The sequence below is a fragment of the Mixophyes fleayi genome, chromosome 5, assembly GCF_038048845.1.
Source record: "Mixophyes fleayi isolate aMixFle1 chromosome 5, aMixFle1.hap1, whole genome shotgun sequence".
Lineage (NCBI taxonomy): Eukaryota > Metazoa > Chordata > Amphibia > Anura > Limnodynastidae > Mixophyes > Mixophyes fleayi.
Genome location: NC_134406.1, coordinates 76,029,329 through 76,049,198, shown reverse-complemented (window position 1 = coordinate 76,049,198; position 19,870 = coordinate 76,029,329). Strand labels below are relative to the sequence as shown.

Genomic DNA, 19,870 nt, shown 5'->3' with positions numbered 1-19,870 from the left:
TATATATATATATATATATATATATATATATATATATATATATATATATTAGTCTATGGGAGCTCATGCAGATCCTTACTCTAGTTATATGTATAGTGCAGCTATCTCTAGGTTCTAGAGACATTATTCACACTATTATCAATTGTTAAAGTTCATGTCACGTGGATTAACAGTGCAAAGCATAACAGTGATTTCAAGTGTCCTATGAGTCCTGGGATGGTGAATCCAGCCTGCTCAAATTAAGCAGCTATCGCTGCTACATATATAATTAATAGAAATAAAACAGTTTAATTTACAAGTGACATAATCACTAACAAGTTGCCAAAATACCATGCGATCTATACAATGTATATTATATTACCCAAAGAATAATAGAATATTATATAAAAAAAGGAACAGAATATATATGTACTTCAATCATATCGTTTCTAACATGGCCATCTAATGCAGTATATTACATTGCTTGTCTTCATCATTTGTCTCTTGGAAACTTCCTCCCCTGTTCTCGCTAACCAAATATTTTTGGCATTTTTTAAGTTATGCTTCAGGAACAACTACATGACTGAGGGGGTCTATCTGAACTACTTAGGTAAAGGTCAGTCCTAAGAGGACACCAATGGGTAGGAATTGACCCTTCTAAAAAAGGTTCAAAATCTACTAATTCTGCACTCCTCAAATCCTATATTGTGACTAGAAGTAAGATTCCTATAATGAAATGAAATGTAAATATTATTTAAATAGTCAATAAAATCCTTGAGACTCAATGGTTCTGCTTTCCATATAAAAAAAATATATAATCCGTCACCAAAATATAATATCGTGTGAATAGGGATTATTGTGCCAAACATGTCTTTTTTTCCTAAATACCCATATGGAGATTGGCAAACCTTGTTCCCATGGCCGTTCCTAATATTGTTTTAGAAAAACCAATCACATAAAAAAACAATTGTGCTTTGAAATTAATCTTAATCTCTCACAAATGAAATTCTTCTGATCTATTTGTACATTTCCTTTAACAGCTTCTTGTGAGGAATGCAGATACATATGTTCACATCACTGGTTATCCATATGTAGTTTATCTGCCATTAGTTGTAGATGTATATTGTGTTTGTTGAAGTATGATTCAGTGTATTTGCAATTGCTTGTAAATGATAGTCTAAATATTGTGATAGATTAAAGGCTACTGGATTAATTACAGAGATAATTGGACATCACTGTGGACAAGTAATATGTTTTTGGTAGATGGTAATATACCAGTATATTAGGAAGTTCAATGAGTAAAAATGTAAGCTCCTCTGGGTTCATGAAACCAAAATATTGGCCTGTATTCAAATATTTTCCACATTGTTGAAAACGTTATTTAATGGCTTTGCTTTTAAATACCTCCTATCACTATCTACTGTTTGTAAGGCACGACAAAAACTATGCAGTGCTGGCCGATCAGTATAACAAATCAGCTCCAAAAAATCATACAGAAACGAAACAATGACATATGAGGTTGCTGAAGAAGGCACAGATGCACACACACACACACACACACCATTTGGATACAGGATACATACATAGGTACTGGCCAAATGCACTGAATTCTCCTCCTCCCAACAAACCCATGGTATTATTTGGGGCCATTGGCCTACCAGGCAGACTCAGGTAAGGTCTATGACCAAACCACCCTGGGTGTTCCTGAATCAGTTGTTACTTCCATGAATTAAGGAGTATCTCACATGTAATCCCAGGTCTGACCTTCTAGACTTTATCTACTGCCTAAGCACAATTTATACATGAAACAGGTAAGGACGACTGGCTCCCTAAACATCTTTCTATTAGCTAAGAAAAGGGGCTATGGAAAAACTCAAAGCATAGAGAAAAAATAGCTTGCTATCAATCCTCCTAAATTCAATATATTCATGTGGAAATTAAGGAAAACAAATCTGTCAACATGAAATATATATTGTAATATACAATCAATCTATGTGTACTATTTAAAATATATAATTTAATTATATATGTGTTAACTATAAAGAATTTCTCCTCATAATGGATTCCAGGGGTGGGCTGGACCGGGGGGCAGGGGGTGCCCATGGGCCGCTCAGTCTAACCCCTGTTAGGGCCGGCCGCCCCCCCTCCCCCCGGCTGCAATATTACACGTATATAACCAGGCGGCCGCATCACTTGACAGGCGATGCGGCCGCGTCAGCGCACAGGCGGCCGCATCACATAACACGCGATGCATCCGCGGCCGTATCGTGTGTCATGTGATGCGGCCGCCTGTGTGCCCCCCGGGTTGCATGTTGCCAGCCCGCCCCTGATGGAGCCATAGTTGTAACTTTACAGAGATTGGTACAAGGGTTCTAAAGGGAGTATAGACATATAATAAGCGCTAGTATCTAATTCACTTATTTGAATACAGATCTCCTATACAGTCACATCAAAGGCACAATCAGCAGTTTGTAATATTAATTAAATATACAATATTTACTTGGTTGCATCAATAAAAAAATACAAAACAAATTATAGATACTATGTTGCGGCTACAAATCTGCAAATCAACGCATGTCTAATATCATGTTTTTGGAGAGTGATGCCAAACTAAAATGACTCAACAGTGAGTACAATTAGTAGCAAAAGCCTTATTACGGGCCAATTGCACACGTCTACTCTAGAAAAACAATGTTTGCAGACCACTAACATTTTATTATTATCTTTTGTTTATAAGGCACCAAAAGGCTTCCGCAGTGCTGTAGAGATGGGGTTAGAACATACAGATCAGAACAATGGGTACAGGTAAGCAAATACAAAAATATATACAACACACTCTCATTACAAACAAATACAATATTAACCTCTGACCAACATAGTTGTGTGACTAAGCATACAGCCCACTAAATACTTTGTAACCTTTGCATTCTAGCTGGACAAATATTTAATATGATGTAGCACTTACCCTTGTGTATCAAACCATTGTCCCATAGATTGTAAGCTTGCGAACAGGGCATTCTTACCTCTATGTATGTATGTATTACCCAGTATTGTTTTATTACTGTTTGTTCCCAATTGTAATGCGCTACAGAATCTGCTGGCACTATATAAATAAATGTTGATGATGATGATGTTCTGAGGAGCATTGCGGCCAATTGAATCTGTCCCTATAAGTAAGTTGGCAACTGCAGATATCACTTTTCAAAAGAGCTAATAAAAACATCTAAAACAACTCGTTTCCCTGCATACAGCAAATTCATCAGAGATGGGACCCACAGCAGATACTTATTTATATTGTAGTAGACTGATAGCTGTTATTTTCTTTGCATTTTTATTCTTGAAGGGTAACACCATTCCCCCTTTAACTCAGCAGTCCTATCAACAACCTATTCAGATTTATATATTACTTTGAGTGCCATTAGAAGAGGTGTTTGCTTTTGCCTTTCACTGTTATGAAAAACTGCAATAAAAATCAATAAAACATCAGCATGAGAAAACAGTTTTGTTAAAACCAAAATCCCAAAACAAATACACATGTTGCGGTCCAGTTATTGTTTAATAGAGAGATTTTGCAGGTTGTCAGGCTTGATAAGTTAACTGGACTAAATCTTTTGTTTCCATTTGATCCCAAAAAAGAACAATGGATTTGGAGTAAGGTTTCAGTAATTAGTGTTAATGACCACAGGATATATTATATTGTTTAGGGCAAGATCACAACAGATTTGCTGATCGGGAAGTTGTGGCATTGAGTGAATATACACTGAGATACATTCACTCAAAGCCACATGGATGTAAAGGAACACCATTGTCCTCCACCACAAAAGCGATTATGTTGTCAAATTGCAGCATGCAGTATTTTGACAGTGAGATCACTATGACAGGCAAAATCATTATGGAATGACCTACTAGACAACTTCTTTCTGTTGGATGAAGCACATTTACAAAGTGTTAATCTGCTACTAACTAACATGCCTCCAAAGATGTTCTGGAATTTGAGGTTTATGTCAGAGCCTTGGTAATTTAATGGTCTACTTTCTTCTTCTTGTGATTTTCAAAATGTGTATTTGTTATGTACTCGATTGTCATGTGTGTCTGTCTTTCTAATTCTGATTATTTTATTACACATGACCTGAATATGAACTTATCCTCAGTTTGTGTACTCATATCTTAAACAGCAGCAGCAGAATACCTCTACCGCATATATGAATCAGCAGGAGACCTCTATGTTGTGAACCCCACAATCATTAACTGATAATCCCTACATAGAACCTATGGTGTAGGAAGTTTTTCACCATTAGCAGCCGTCTTTCCCGGAACCACACTGTTTACTGGTACTCGGATGCCCCTTGGACTTGATCCCAGTAGTGTATGTTTGTTAACAGTTGTGAGTGAGGTAGTCTGCCAGCTATATGCAGCACGCAGACAAAAACAAGAGAAACAGGACACAAAAGAGAATGATCAATTGGCAAACCGGGTCAGAGGACAGGAGAGGTACACAAAGTAATAAACAAGCCGAGAGTTCAAGGGCAAGCAGAGATCCAAAAGCAAGGTCCAGTAAACAAAGCCAAGGTCAAACACACTTCATCCAGCAGTAGAATATATTCCAATCTATATAGGATAAAGATACAGGAACTATCCGAGGTAAGCCTAACACCAGCAAGGCAATGATGGCAGAGTGTGTATCTATGTAGGTCCTGGCCCATCAGCTTCTGGGTAGAAAGCATGTGAGGAGAAGGTGGTGACCGGTCAGCTGCTAGTTAATGAGCAGTGATGAGTCTAACAAGAGCTGGTAATCAGCTGCAATGTGGAATCCTCATTAGCAGCTCAGAAAGCAGGGTGAGTTAAGTTGCTCAGCAACAGACAAAAGAGCAGCAAAACAAAACACAGAGCAACAAAATCATAACACCATACATATGAATAAGGAGTTGATGCCTTGCACCATATACATGAATGAGTAGAAGCCCTGTACTACATACATGAACGAGCAAGAGAACTTCTGTACCACACACGTGAATTAGCATTAGATGCTTTCTACCACAAACGTGAATGAGCATTAGATGCCTTCTACCACATATATGAGCAGGAGAAGACAGCTACATATATGAATGAGCAGTAGTAAACCTCTACCACATATATGAATGAGCAGTAGTAAACCTCTACCACATATATGAATGAGCAGTAGTAAACCTCTACAACATATATGAATGAGCAGTAGTAGACCTCTACCACATATGTGAATGAGCAGTAGTAGACCTCTACCACATATGTGAATGAGCAGTAGTAGACCTCTACCACATATATGAATGAGCAGTAGTAAACCTCTACAACATATATGAATGAGCAGTAGTAGACCTCTACCACATATATGAATGAGCAGCAGTAGACCTCCGCCACATATATGAATGAGCAGTAGTAGACCTCCGCCACATATATGAATGAGCAGTAGTAGACCTCTGCCACATATGTGAATGAGCAGTAGTAGACCTCTGCCACATATGTGAATGAGCAGTAGTAGACCTCTACAACATATATGAATGAGCAGCAGTAGACCTCTGCCACATATATGAATGAGCAGCAGTAGACCTCTGCCACATATATGAATGAGCAGCAGTAGACCTCTGCCACATATATGAATGAGCAGTAGTAGACCTCTACCACATATATGAATGAGCAGTAGTAGACCTCTACCACATATATGAATGAGCAGTAGTAGACCTCTACCACATATATGAATGAGCAGTAGAAGACTGATTTACATGATTATTAAAAAGTGACAGTTAAATGGACACTGGAAATGGACAAAGGCAAAACAAATTAGCTTTTCTCATATCCATACAAGTGAAACAGACTGAAGTTTAGTCAATTTAACTATAAGACAAGAGACATTAGTAAACAGTCACCGTCATGTATGTTAGCTGTATGGACATCAAATAATATACTGTAACCACACCTTACCCCTAAAGTTTTTGTACTCTGCCCGGTTGCTGTATAAGAAAGGTCTCATAGAGCCATCCTGACTTTCCTTCACAAAACCTACAGCCTCTGCTCCGAGGAGGAGTCGCCTTGTAGAGGCTCCGACAACATAGATGTTTTCCTCCTCTTCTGATATCACCAGTGGTTTGATCAACAGCTGAGCACCTTTAACAAGAGAAAAAAAATTATTTACTTTCCATTATCTTCAACAAATGTAATCAGCTATGAGTTAAACACTGCAAATCTTTAGGATACTGGAAGCCATCTTGTAGCGCTAATTTAACACCATGTTTGTTTTTCACTTGTTTTCTCCACGCCTACCATCTAATGAGATATAACCCCATTTCTAGTCCATTAGAAATGACGTCATTTTAGTACCCAGAGGTCCCCCTGACAGCCTGCAACGCACCGGAGACACCGCTGGCTGAAAATAAGTTAAGTAAACATTTCTTATGTATTTTTTAGTAATTAAAATCCTTTTTTTTTTACTTCACAATTTTTTTTTTTTACAGTATGAATGGTGAGACCCGGGAATTACACGGGTTGCACCATTCATACTGCAGGCGAGCGGGGTCCAACCCGGGAATTACCCCTCGCAAAATCCCGGGTCTAAGTCCCGGGATTTTAGACCCGGGATTTTGTGGTTGGACTATTTATACTGCACCAAGACCCGGGTTTTTCAGCGTGCCTCTGCAAAAACCCGGGTTTTTGGTGCAGTATGAATGGGGTATAAGTAGTCTCCTGGACAATGCAAGGAGTGCAAATTAGTTTTCTATTTTGCACATAAATTAAATACTGTCTGTTTTTCATGTAGCACACAAATATCAACTTTAAATGTCAGTGTACAAATAAGCTATCAAGTATTTGTGTGCTACATGAAAAAACAGACAGTATTTAACTTATGTGCAAAATAGAAAACTAATTTGCACCCCTTGCATTGTAACATGGTTTTGTCCAGGAGATTACTTACTCAATTTTTTTTTACTTAACTTCCCTTAATGAATCAGGCCCTAAGTCTAATTGAAAGAGTAAATAAACCTATTACTGGCCATTAACATATATTTCAAGGCTAAAAAACATACAGTAAATGAAATAAATCTGCCCAACATTCTATCTGACACATTTCCTTACTGGGGGCATTTCCCAATGACAGTGTAATAGTGTCCATATGTTCCGTACTATTTGGTGCAATTGTACATTGGCCAAGATAATGGTCTCATAGTAAGCAAGACTGACGTGTTATACTGTATGGTTTGCCGCATTTTATTCATGGTCACAAGCAAAGGTTCTTAACCTTTTTCTGCTAGAGACCAATTTCCTTCCTTTAATATATTTAGTTACAAGTATATGAAGTTTACTAAAATATAACTTTTAGCAAAATATGTACTAATGCAAATTTATATTCAATTAAATAATTTATTAGTAGAATACAATAATGTTTGAAAAAAATAAAACACACCCACCCACCCAAACCCTAGTTTCGTTGTGTTACACGTATATAATTCCTGGGAATTCTCTTAAAGCTGTTAGGAATGGGCAGTGTTGGTACTTCATCACACATTACCTTTGTCAAATATGTAGTGGTAAGTCAATGTATGTCTTAACAGATTCACTAATGTGTGCTTTACGGGAATAAGTAAATGAAAGCAAAGAAAACCAAAGGATGTGGAAATTAGTTATGCACTGTTTTTATACAGTAGCTTACTGTATTCCAAGGGTGGGAGATAGGCTTCTGGGGGCACTTAATAAGTAATTAAAAGCACAAAGTATGTTTATTTAAAAAGTAAGCCATGGGTGACAAAGCGGATTTCTAGACACAATTTGGGTGCATGACCATAAAGGTTACACACCCCTATCTAAAGGGAAAATAGTATTACAATTTATAAAAATGTATGTTTACTTCTAACAATATTTCAAGTTTTCTTCCGGACAGAGCCTGTTGAGCAGCTTTCGGTACCTCTAGTATACTATACGGCTCAGCCAAAAAGACAACACCCAAGATCCAGTATTTTTGCTTTATGCAATAATTAGAGGGTGCGAGAGCAAATACACATTGACAACGGTCGCTGAAGCCGATAGGTGTAGCCTTCATTGCTTATACATGATTTTCTGGGAGTATTCTAGGATGTTTTCTTTACCACTTTCCTTTGCACGCCAGAAGGAGGCTTATAGTTGCTGTATTATACAGGGGGTTTGTTTATTATTTAAAATGAACCTAATAGCGAATGTATAAATAACTGTTTGGTATACTACAAATTACGAGTTCGATCCCCATATGGTTCAATTTTAATGTGTATATATATTTTTTTGGTTTATTAAGATTCAAGTATTTATAATGTGGATTATCAATTTAAAATAGGATCCTTTTATAAAGACTGGTGAATAATAGGACTTAAATATCACATCGATTAAGCAACATATATGAGATTATGATTATTCAGAGTTATTTTATAATACTGTTTGTCTCTGTAAACTAATAAACATTGTTCCATTTGAAAGTTTAAACTAAATAGAATTTAAATCTATAGAATTATTTTATAGAGGTCTATACCATTATATGGCTTTAAGTTTTATTTTTAAATAAATTATTTGAAAATACCACTGCAGTAGTAACAATGGTTAATGTGTTAATTAGTATGTAGACGACTGATACATGTACTGTGAGTAACCAAATGTTTTTGATTGGTTAAAAGGGAGTTGAAAAGAAGGCTAACCAAACAAATAGCCATCTCTGAGGAAACCACACATCAGTAGTGGAGAAACGCGTCAGCGGAACTCCTTTGAACTGTAATCACAGTACTTAATTATAACTCTACTGATTGAATTGACTGACTTAAGGAGAGATCACAATCTCAGTTGGATTCCACCATCAATATTGCACACTCCCTCTTTTTACGAAGCCTGGAGTGGGGTAAGATCAATATAACAGGGAGAGAACAAGTTTAAATTGCAGTAGGCGGAGCTACAAGATGCTTGCAGGACTTCATGAGTCAGATGTACCAAGTATGATCTATATCTCCAGGTTGTTATACTGATGGCTGTATCATATAAATGACCATGACTGAAAAAGGAATTGTGATCCACATAATAGTGTGGTGTATATTATATAAAAAAATGTGCAAAATTTAATAGATACAATCGTGTCTTGTACTGTGGGCTAATCCAGCGATCTCTTATTATCAAAAATTCCGGATTATGCAATGAATGATTGTCTATGAGACCTTTTTTTTATTTTTTCCCCCTATATGTGCACTATAGGTGATTTCAACAAAATTTAAGACCAAAATTAGTCCGGATTAATGGTTTGGTGGAGTATGTTTTGATATCTTCTTTTCTTTTTAATTTTTTGCTTAATATGTATTAATGGTTGTACAAATACATTTTATTATATATTTGTAATCTACAGTGGTATTTATTAGATAGGATGTATTTGTACTTGTTTTTGTTTTTTTGTTTTCTTCCATTATAATTGAAGTTGATGCACAACAACTTCTATAAATAAGTAGCAATTTTTTCCTTTCTAAGTATATTAATTGTTATTTGAATCGGTTTTGTATCTATACAATACAAGGTATAGACTGCTATAGTCAGCGCCAGGTTTTTCTGCCCATTAAGGTTTAGAATTGCAGCACGGTGGCTTAGTGGCTAGCACTTCTGCCTCACAACACTGGGGTCATAAGTTTGATTCCCGACCATGGCCTTATCTGTGTGGAGTTTGTATGTTCTACCAGTGTTTGCGTGGGTTTCCTCCGAGCGCACCGGTTTCCTTCCACACTCCAGAAACATATTGATAGGTTAATTGGCTGCTATTAAATTGCCCTTAGTCTTTCCTGGTCTGTGTGTGTGTATGTTAGGGGATTTAGATTGCAAGCTCCAATGAGGCAGGGATTGATGTGAACGAGGTCTCCGTACATCGCTGCAGAATTAGTGGCGCTATATAAATAGATGATGATGATGATCAAATCTAATAGCGAATGTGTTTTTTGCTATCAAAGCAAAGGTTAAATACTTTTATTTTGCTTATGATCTGGTTAGGTGTAAGTATGCCTTATGTAAATCTGGTGCACACGTGACTGTTGCTGAGCTAGAAAAGCCTTCAGATGTGTACGAATATGGGTGTAAATATTTTATTTTTAAGAGTAGCTTATTTTTTGGATGCATATGCATCCAACATGACAAGACCATAACAAATGTGTCTACATTTTAGAAACTCACATACATAGTATCAGTTTATACAGCAAATTATTTAATGCTTTAAACAATTACAGACCACACCCAGAACCAAATAACTGCAGTTGGCAGGTCTCAAGATGGATATTACACTTTTAATTTTAGTAACAATAGGCTGCCCCCCCCTCAAAATAGACCTTTAATAATATACATTCATCCACATTATTAAATAAGAAATAAATACATCTTCTGGACACAACCATAGACAGCAATTTTTTCTACACAAGCCAGAGCCCTATACTACAATGCATACTGTGGATAGCTAACAGCTAGTATCTCTTAAAAAAATAAAAAGATGTTCACTGCCAGGGACAAACCTTCAAAACCTGTTGATGTCCATGGATCTTGGGGATAGTTAGTATGATTCCCTTTCTTTTCTTAGGTTTTCCTACCTCTCAACTGTCCCGATTTTAGCAGAACATCCTGGTACTTTAGCTGTGAACAAGCTGAACCAAAAGTGGTTGAAGTTTGCACAAATTTGTCCATGTGTGGATAGAATGGGGCGAGGCTTATTGTGTTCACTGATTTTGTGACTCTAAATGTTGGGAGGTATGGGTAAAAACTGAATTGCAGACTTCTTCCATTATTCACTGATTCTCACTAAGAAAATTCATCCAATTCGCCATATTCTAGGCCGGAATGATACAGGAGGTGGATTTCATTGGTAAATACTTTTATTTCTCACTACCCATACATGCATGCATGTGTTATACACCAACCTCTCATATACCTCCACCTCCCCTCTCTCTAACATCTTAGTTCTAACCTTCCCTTTATAACTTACCCCCACTACTCCCTTTCTTGCCTACTTTTACCTTCTAAATGCTATGCTCCCTACACACTCCTCACACCCCAGCCTGAACAAGCTCAAGCTACCCTAACACCAACTTATCACCCTCCTCACTCTCTCACATCCACTTCTTAGCTGCTGGCAACATCTCCCACAACCCTGCCTTCACCCAATCTCCACTATCACACTCCTCCTTCCAACATCTGAACACTTCCCTTTTTCTGGGCACTCTGGAACCCTAGTTAGTTTGCAACTAATTAATACTTCCCTATTCATCTTTAATTCCTTCTGTGCCCTTGCCATTATTAAAACTTGGCTCTGCACCTCTTCCTCAGCATCTGTGACTTATGGGAGTCTGTCCTTCACCAACATTCCTTAACCCGGATAGCTGACAATGTGGTGGAGTAGGCTTTTTACTCTCCCCTGGCATCACCTTCCAAGTGATTCCTCTGAAGCCCTCCCTCTCCTCCTACTTTGAGGTCCATACCATGTGTCTCTTCTCTCCACTCTTTCTCCACAACGTAGTCATTTATCCCAATTCCTTGACACTTTCACTTCCTGGCTCATTCACTTCCTATTCACTGACCTACAATGTCATTCTTCAGGATTGCAACATCCCTTTTGACGACACTACTGATAATGCAGTCTCTAAACCCCTCTACTTACTTCTTCCTTACATTTTTCCCAGTGGACACCATCTCCAACCTATATTACACACTCCTGGATTATATGTTCGCCCATTTCTGCTCTGTCTTCAATTTCTCCAACTCTGCATTCCGACAAAAAAAAACCTCCTAAACGCCCTCGACCCAATCCTCTTCTCAATCCCATTTATACCACTCATCTCTTCTATTAATACTTTGTTCTACCCTTTCCTATGATGGCTCAGTGTTGAAATCACCTCTCGTCAGATCCAGAATCCCGCTCCACCCTCAGTTCTTTCTCTCCAGTTACTGAGGAAGAAATCTTCACACAGACTCTTTACACTCCACTCTTGCTCTTCCCCCACAAATCATCAACTTGATACTATTCCTTTTCAACTCCTCCCAACGTTTGCCCATATCTAGCTCAACTCTTTAATCTGTCTCTCTCCACTGACACTTTCCCTTTCGTCTTTAAATATACGCTCATCTATCCTATTATCAGGAAACCAGCTCTCGACCCTAGTCCTCTCTCCAACTACCTCACTGCTTTTATCCTCCCCTCAGCTCTCAAACTACTTGAGCGACTTTAGTTCAAACACCTAACTCACTTTCTTGAATAGTTTATTTTTCATTTTGCAAACATAACAACAAAATACAAATAATAAGTACGATTATTATTAAAGAACCTACTTCCACACTCCGATCCCACCAAAGGACAAGATTAACAAGATATCAGGGAAATTTGCCCCATTAATAAAAAATATATTCCACCTACTTTACACCCTAACTCAGAAAAGAACAGTCCTAAATATTAAACCTTCATATATTTGAACGCCCCACTGGGTGCTTTACGGCAGATCACTGGTGGGGGGAAATTATTACATTTAATAGCATGTGTACGGGCTGTGCAACACTATCAAATTGGGAGTGTTTTTCCTTACTGGCTTGCTTGGCACCTAAATACATAATTCTTCAGAAGTGCCTATCAGTGCAGTACAGATACCATGTTCCCTGAGTAAGGGGAAAACCACAGATATAGATAATCCATGGACTGATTAGCATTTCAGTTGAACATGTTAGGATAAGTCATACCACATTTTGATTTAGGAGCCTGAGAGGTGTTTTGACTAAACCTATAAAAGGATCCTTCCCAGAAATAAGATAAAAGTAGTTTGTCAAAGGCCTTGAAATCAGATACTAAATTTGTATACAGTCTAATTCTCATGTATACCAGATTCCAATTCTCTTTGTTGTGGCCATTTAGACACCATCAATTCTAATTTAGGCAACCCAAATAGCTGAGTGGGCTTAAGGTTGGAGGAAAGTGTATCATCATATGCTAACGACATTCTGGTCCATCTTTGCTTGCTCTTCTAAACCTAGTCATTTTGCAGAGGCAGAGTGGGGGGTAAGTTCCCTAATGGCACCAAGTTCAAAAATGGACAATATAGGGAAGTTGCTATGAGTAATGGAAATGTCAGTCCCTTTGAGAAAAATAAAATACAAAACGCTAATTGCCATAAATGAATAGAACAAAAATGTCAAATCATATATAAGTGTCAGCACGTTTCTCATATACACCATGAGCAAATTTATTTCAACACTCCATGATTCTTTGGCCCATTTTTATTCAGCTTGTGACTGCTGGATGGCGACATTAAATATCATAGCAGGACTATATTACAAGTTTGGTATTTTTTTTATTTGTATTATCATACATATTTGTCAGTTCAGGTTTACCTATATATGCTATTCTTATGATTTTTATGGAATGTGTGCATGCATTATTTACTCCTTTGCCAGTTATGTGCACAATATAGTAAATGATCTAAGAGTTTATGCAGAAAATGAATAAAAAGAAAGTTAAAAAAAAAAAAAAAACTATATGAGACTTTCCCTGCCTTTCCTTCTAATGCAATAAAACATTGAATTCATAAAAAATACCCAAGGGTATTTTTTAGTTGTCTGGGGCCAATTCTGTGACAGTGGTCTGAAGTTTACATGCCATTACCCCCATTGTCCCTGGAATGTTTGCCAAACTTTGAAAATAATGTTTTACTGATTATTTTATAAAGTGTATTGGTGTTTTTTAATTGACACATTACTTAGGTTATTCAAAAAGGTTTCAAAAACATGTATATAGTGGATAAAAGTGGTCAGGGATTTCATATTAAACCCAAACCATTGTTGTGATGATTGGTAGGTGTTTTTGTAGTAGTGGCAATAGGGTGATATACAGCTACTGACCTCTATTTTGTCTTACAAATAAGCAAACATATCATTCATTCCTATAGACTGTCAGTAAAACTACAGACGGTTGGCAATCATGGTTCTTGGTCCTGTATACATTAAGGAGGATGAGGCTGCACGCCATGTATGGGGTTCAGAAAGCAATGGGAGGGATCAGTGGCCACCATGGATTTGAGGTCTGCTATATACACACCACAGATGTTGGAGGACTGCTTTAAACTGCCCAACAGAGATTGAAATGTTGCTATACATTAGCCACTTGATAGCTGTATAATCAAAGCAGTAGGAGAAGCGGTGGTACGGCATACCACCAAATACCAGCCCTTTTTGACCACTATGGGGCATATATTCAATTGACGGCGGGATGGCCGAAAATCCCGCGCTCCAAAAATATTACCGTTAATACGGTAATATCTCGTTGGATTACCGTATTAACAGTTTTCCCACACAGGATTACCGTAACAACGGTAATATTTTTGGAGCGTGGGATTTTCGTGGGATTTTCGGCCATCCCGCCGTCAATTGAATATGCCCCTATATATCTCAAAGTCAACTGTATTTATTAACCCATTTTCACCCAAAACAGTCTGTTTAGCTCCTACAGCATTTTGTTCTGAATTTCAGACCTCGAATCCTGGCAGTAATAATTTTGTGTAATAATCTTTGCAAATTATTTAAATACCAGTTATGCAGATGGGACACATTTAATGTATGTACAATGCAGCACTGTGTCAATGTAAGCGGCATATAATTAGACTAGGAAGCCAGAAAAAAGTAAATCTAGAAGTACCTGTATTTTAGATTTAGGGCTAGATTTACTAAGCTGCGGGTTTGAAAAAGCGGGGATGTTGCCTATAGCAACCAATCAGATTCTAGCTGTCATTTTGAAGAATGTACTAAATAAATGAAGGCTAGAATCTGATTGGTTGCTATAGGCAACATCCCCACTTTTTCAAACCCGCAGCTTAGTAAATCTAGCCCTTAGTGTTGTACAGAATATGGTTCTTGGACATAAAGACCAACTCTATTCTATGACTAAGGCTTCTGTTATATATCATGCTGTGAAGTGATTTTGTCTTGTTTATGTGCCCTTTCTAAAACTAAGCAACTCAAACGTGCATAAAATTCATACTAATCTAGTCACACTAATCTGTCTCAGCAACAAGTGCAGTTTGTTATGAGCCAGCTATTAAAATGAACAAAAAAAACTGTTGCAGACCCAAAGATCTTATCCCTCAAGATGGCAGAAAAAAATATATAACATTAAACGTCAAGATATACAAATGATAAGCGCTTACCTCCATCTTTCTTTCTATCTGCAATTTTCTTGACAAGCCATTCTTTGGTTTTCTCATTCACATCCTTTACAAGCTCTATCACCACCAGTGGTTCGAATTCAGGCTTCAAATGAAGCGGTTCATTGAAAGGGCCCCTTTTCATTTTCGGGATGAGATCTGTGCTTTAAAGAAAGACACTTATAGTAACTGTCAGCTTTTAAAATAAAAAAGGAAATTACATTTGAGATTGTAAATAATTTAATGAGAAAACAACTTCAAATAAAAATGAAAATAGTGTAGGTGCTCCTGGTAAACACTGGTTAAATAAGTCAATAAATGCCTCCAATTATCTCAGACCATGGTAAGATCATGAAATATAATCACAGAACCAAAACAAACTGTAAGGAATTAACATGTGCCACTTGCAGCTCTAGAATTGGTGACTCCATAATTGTGCAACTATAGAATGTCGCTAAGCAACTGCCTTGTGGACGCTTCAAAGTGTCAAAATGTATTACACACCATAACGGAATTATATTTGAAATTTTGTAAAAACAACATATTATAAAAGATCAATCTTTGTTTACTTAGGAAAAATGATAAAGTTATTCTAAGGGGTCTAAGAACTAACAAATTTCAAATGTGCATTAACCCATAGTTACTATGGGTTAATGCACGGTCAGTACACGTTATAAAAATAAAAGCACTTTTAACATGTTACAAAGGGATACTGCACGTTTGCACTTCATAATTCTACCCCAAAGACCACTCCTCTGAGTGTGTCATCTGATATTACCAAGTTGGGAAAGAACACATGAATAACATTTTAGACCACTTTACTAGCTTCAGATGATGTAACCATGTTTACGTTTAAAAATAACATTTTTGCTGGTGTCCTTGACCAAGAGTATGCAACCTGTGCCGAGCCAGCAACAGTGAACTACAGGTCCCAGTATGCACTGCATTAGGTATTTTGGGACCTGCAGTCCAGCAAGAGCTAAAAAGTCTGAGGTTGCCCGCCCATGTCAGCTTAGCACATAGTTACAGACTAAGATTTCCTTTTTTCCAGCCGTGTTATACTTACTTATCCTACTCCAAGCAGCACTACTCACATCCAGACAGGAGGAGCACACCCGCGATGGTACAAGCATTCAGCACTTTCTCTCTGCCACAGTTGTAGTTACAAGGAGGAAAAAGTCTTACTTCACATAGTACTTACGATATCAGCCATTTTTCCGAAGACCTAAACTTATTAAAGCCTGGGCAATGAGACTGACAAAATGGCTCCTGAACTGTTGACAAAGAAGTTATATAATTTTATCTCTCTATTGTCCACAGATTGACAGCTCACAGTCCCTCCCTGAGTGTCACTGCTCTTTCATGTTCTGATTGGTTTCCCTTCTGACAGGAGGGGATGCGGCAGATGACTGGTCAGTCTCTGTATGAGTCAGTTACCATTATACATACAGGTACCACTGCATTCCTCTTTACAGCGCAAGTCAGAGCCACCTTTAAAATGTGAAAAATGTAATGGATTCACACTAGAAATGCATACTCAATGCAATTATTTTATAAGCTATGACTATCTCTTCACCTTATACTGTACTTTACTATTAAATCAGTCCTGCCAACATTACCCATTTCCTTAGTGTGATAATGTTTAGCTACTGTTTCACTCACTTCTTTTCAATTTACAAGAACCTGAGCTGAATTAGTTTGCCAAACATGTTATAATGCCATTAACATTAATTCGTTTAGAGCATGTTATTGCAGTTGGAAAAATCAGAACATTATAAGAGTGGAACCAATGAGAAGACTTTTAAAGTAATATAATCCATTTTTTTTAATTAAATTTCCAATTACATCTTCTGTAGTGGTGCTATAATGTATATCTCACAAGCCTGGCTTTCTACAAAGTAACCCCATATACCACTAAGTGCTTAGTTAATACTGGATTTTAAACACAATGCCGTTTTAAATTTAGCTGTCAAAGTCATCGAATATCGGCGATTTGCAAAAATCGCTCTTTAATACATTTACCCCCCTGATGTCTATAAAAGTATATTTTTCATGAGCAGTGACGTTAAGTGTGTCAGTAAGCATTTTAAAACCATCACATGGTGGGCCAGTCCGACCCTGCCGCCGCCGGGCTCATCAGGGGGCCCGGCGGCGGCAGGGTCGGACTGGCCCACCGGGGAACCTGAGAAATCACCGGTGGGCCCAACTGCCAGCCACCTACACAGGTTGATTGACAGGCTGGTACCGGGTGAGGGTTCCAACTGTCCAATTGTTTGCAGCCACGGATCGTAAGAATCCGAAGCTCCAATGCATCCTTTTTACCTATGGTGACCTTATCACGTGATGCCGCGCATCACATGATGTGCGCGCCGTCCGACATGTGCAGAAAGGGAGAGAGGAAGACTGAAGACCTGACTGCTGCAGCTCAGGATAAAAGAAGGTGAGTGTGGGAAGGGGAGGGTATTTTAATGCGCTCATATAGCCTGGTACTTGCCAGTGCATTCTGAAATGGGGTCGCTGCAGCGTCAACAGAAAGTAGACATATCAAGCAGTTTGCTTGTTGGGGTCCATCAAGCACTTGGCAAAACGTCAGTGCATACATAGACATTGCATTCACTATTGAATTCTATGATGTATATTTTGATAACTGTGCAAGTTTCAATTACCATAACAGAGACTGAACATAACGTGGCGCCCTTAGCAAATGCCCAAGTGTATCTATCCTTCACTGCTTTTCAAATCTTAAATGTGTAATGACAATTTATTTTACATAAAGAAAGACCATGTATTTTTATTTTTTTTACAATGCAGGCACGCAGTATGCATGTAAACTTATTACAGTGCATCTGTAATTGACATATCCATATTTAAATATCTATGACAGATGCAGTGAAAAGCATTCCCCTTCAATTACTGTTTAGTGCGCCTATTTTTATCAATTCCAATTATTTACCACTTTGCTTGCAGCATTTATAGCATACTAGGTATATGTCTACAGAAACATGAAAAAGGAGGAGAGACTCAGCAAACATTCAAATAGTTTACAAAGGAATTTCTTTTAAATATTTTTATTGCATTTCTGACACTAGTGTGGATTTGTGTGATAAGTCCAGTCTAAAACAGGACTGCATTAAAGGTAAACAATAGTCCTAAAGGGAACATATATGATATGCCTTCGAATACACGTGTGTGTGGACACCAAACGCTTACTCAGGGTCAGAATGGACAACCAGGAAACCGGACAAATCCCTGGTGGGCCCTACTGCCAGTCGTCAGCCCACTACACGGGGTTGATTGACAGGCTTTTTTGACATTTTTGAAAGTTTTTTCCCCAGGTTTTTCTTTGGGGGAGGGGGGGGGGGTCCGGCCAACGTCATTTGTACTGGGCCCCATGATTTCTGATGGCGGCCCTGAGCACTATTGCTAAGTCTACTGTCTACGAGCACTCCCAAATCCTTTTCCATTATAGATTCTCCTAAATTAATTCCATTTAATTTATAGATTGCGTTCTTGTTTTTGATCCCTAAATGCATAACCTTACATTTATCTATGTTAAACCTCATACTCCATTTGGCCGCCCAATCCTCCAGTTTATTTAAGTCCCTCTGTAGAGAAGCTACATCTTGCTCTGATTTTATTACCTTGCAGAGTTTAGTGTCATCTGCAAAAATAGAAACTTTACTCTCTAAACCATCACCAAGGTCATTAATAAATATATTAAAAAGAAGTGGCCCCAGCACGGAACCTTGATGTACTCCACTTAAGACTTTTGCCCAATTAGAAAATGTTCCATTTATCACAACTCTCTGTTCCCTATTCTCTAACCAGTTTTCGATCCAAGTACAAATGTTGATTCCTAGACCCAGTTCCCTTATTTTGGAAACCAACCTCTTGTGTGGCACTGTATCAAAGGCCTTTGCAAAATCTAAGTAGACCACATCTACTGTGCTGCCCTGGACTAAGTTCCCACTAACTTCCTCATAGAAACTAATTAGATTAGTTTGACATGACCTATCCCTCACAAATCCATGTTGATTCCCACTAATAATTTTATTGCGCACCAAGTAATCCTGAATACTACTATCCCTTAAAATACCTTCCAGAAGTTTCCCCACTATTGATGTCAGGCTTACAGGTCTATAATTCCCTGGTTGTGATCTCGTCCCCTTTTTAAACAACGGCACCACATATGCTAATCACCAATCCCTTGGTACTGAGCCTGATGTGATTGAATCTCTGAAAATTAAGAATAATGGCCTAGCTATTTCCGAGTTTAACTCCATAAGGACCTTTGGATGTATGCCATCTGGACCTGAAACTTTATTTATCTTAATATTCTTTAGTCGCCTTTGGACTTCTTCCACTGACAACCAATTATTAATTAATGGTATGGTTTCATTTCCATTTTTATGTATTACTCCTACCATTTGTTCCTCTCTAGTAAATACTGAAGAAAAGAAAGTGTTTAATACCTCCGCTTTTTCCTTAGTATCATTTATCAATTCACCTATTCACTTCTTAGGGGTCCTATATTATCTTTTTTAATCCTTTTGCCATTTATATACTTAAAAAACTTTTTGGGGTTTGTCTTACTTTCTTTTGCAACTTGCCTTTCATTTTCTAATTTAGCCAATCTAATTTCCTTTTTGCATGTTTTATTACATTCCTCGTACCTACGGAAGGACTCCTCTGACCCTTCAGACTTAAAC

General features: G+C 37.8%; 1 protein-coding gene across 3 annotated transcripts in view; it reads right to left on the bottom strand.

Moving 5' to 3' along the window:
* The window catches only part of ANO10 (anoctamin 10), a 193,514-nt gene extending 177,185 nt beyond the window's left edge, over nucleotides 1–16,329 (bottom strand). The window contains exons 1-3 of one of the 3 annotated variants that reach the window (XM_075212403.1): nucleotides 16,228–16,329; nucleotides 15,165–15,320; nucleotides 5,935–6,117 (exon numbers count right to left, since the gene is read on the bottom strand). In XM_075212403.1, coding sequence (XP_075068504.1) covers nucleotides 5,935–6,117; nucleotides 15,165–15,320; nucleotides 16,228–16,294 — 406 coding nt within the window. In that variant the 5' untranslated portion in view covers nucleotides 16,295–16,329. Of the gene's footprint in view, nucleotides 1–5,934; nucleotides 6,118–15,164; nucleotides 15,326–16,227 lie in introns of all 3 variants that reach the window. The other 2 variants (XM_075212404.1, XM_075212405.1) reach the window with 2 other exon arrangements.
* Nucleotides 16,330–19,870: the final 3,541 nt, after the last annotated feature.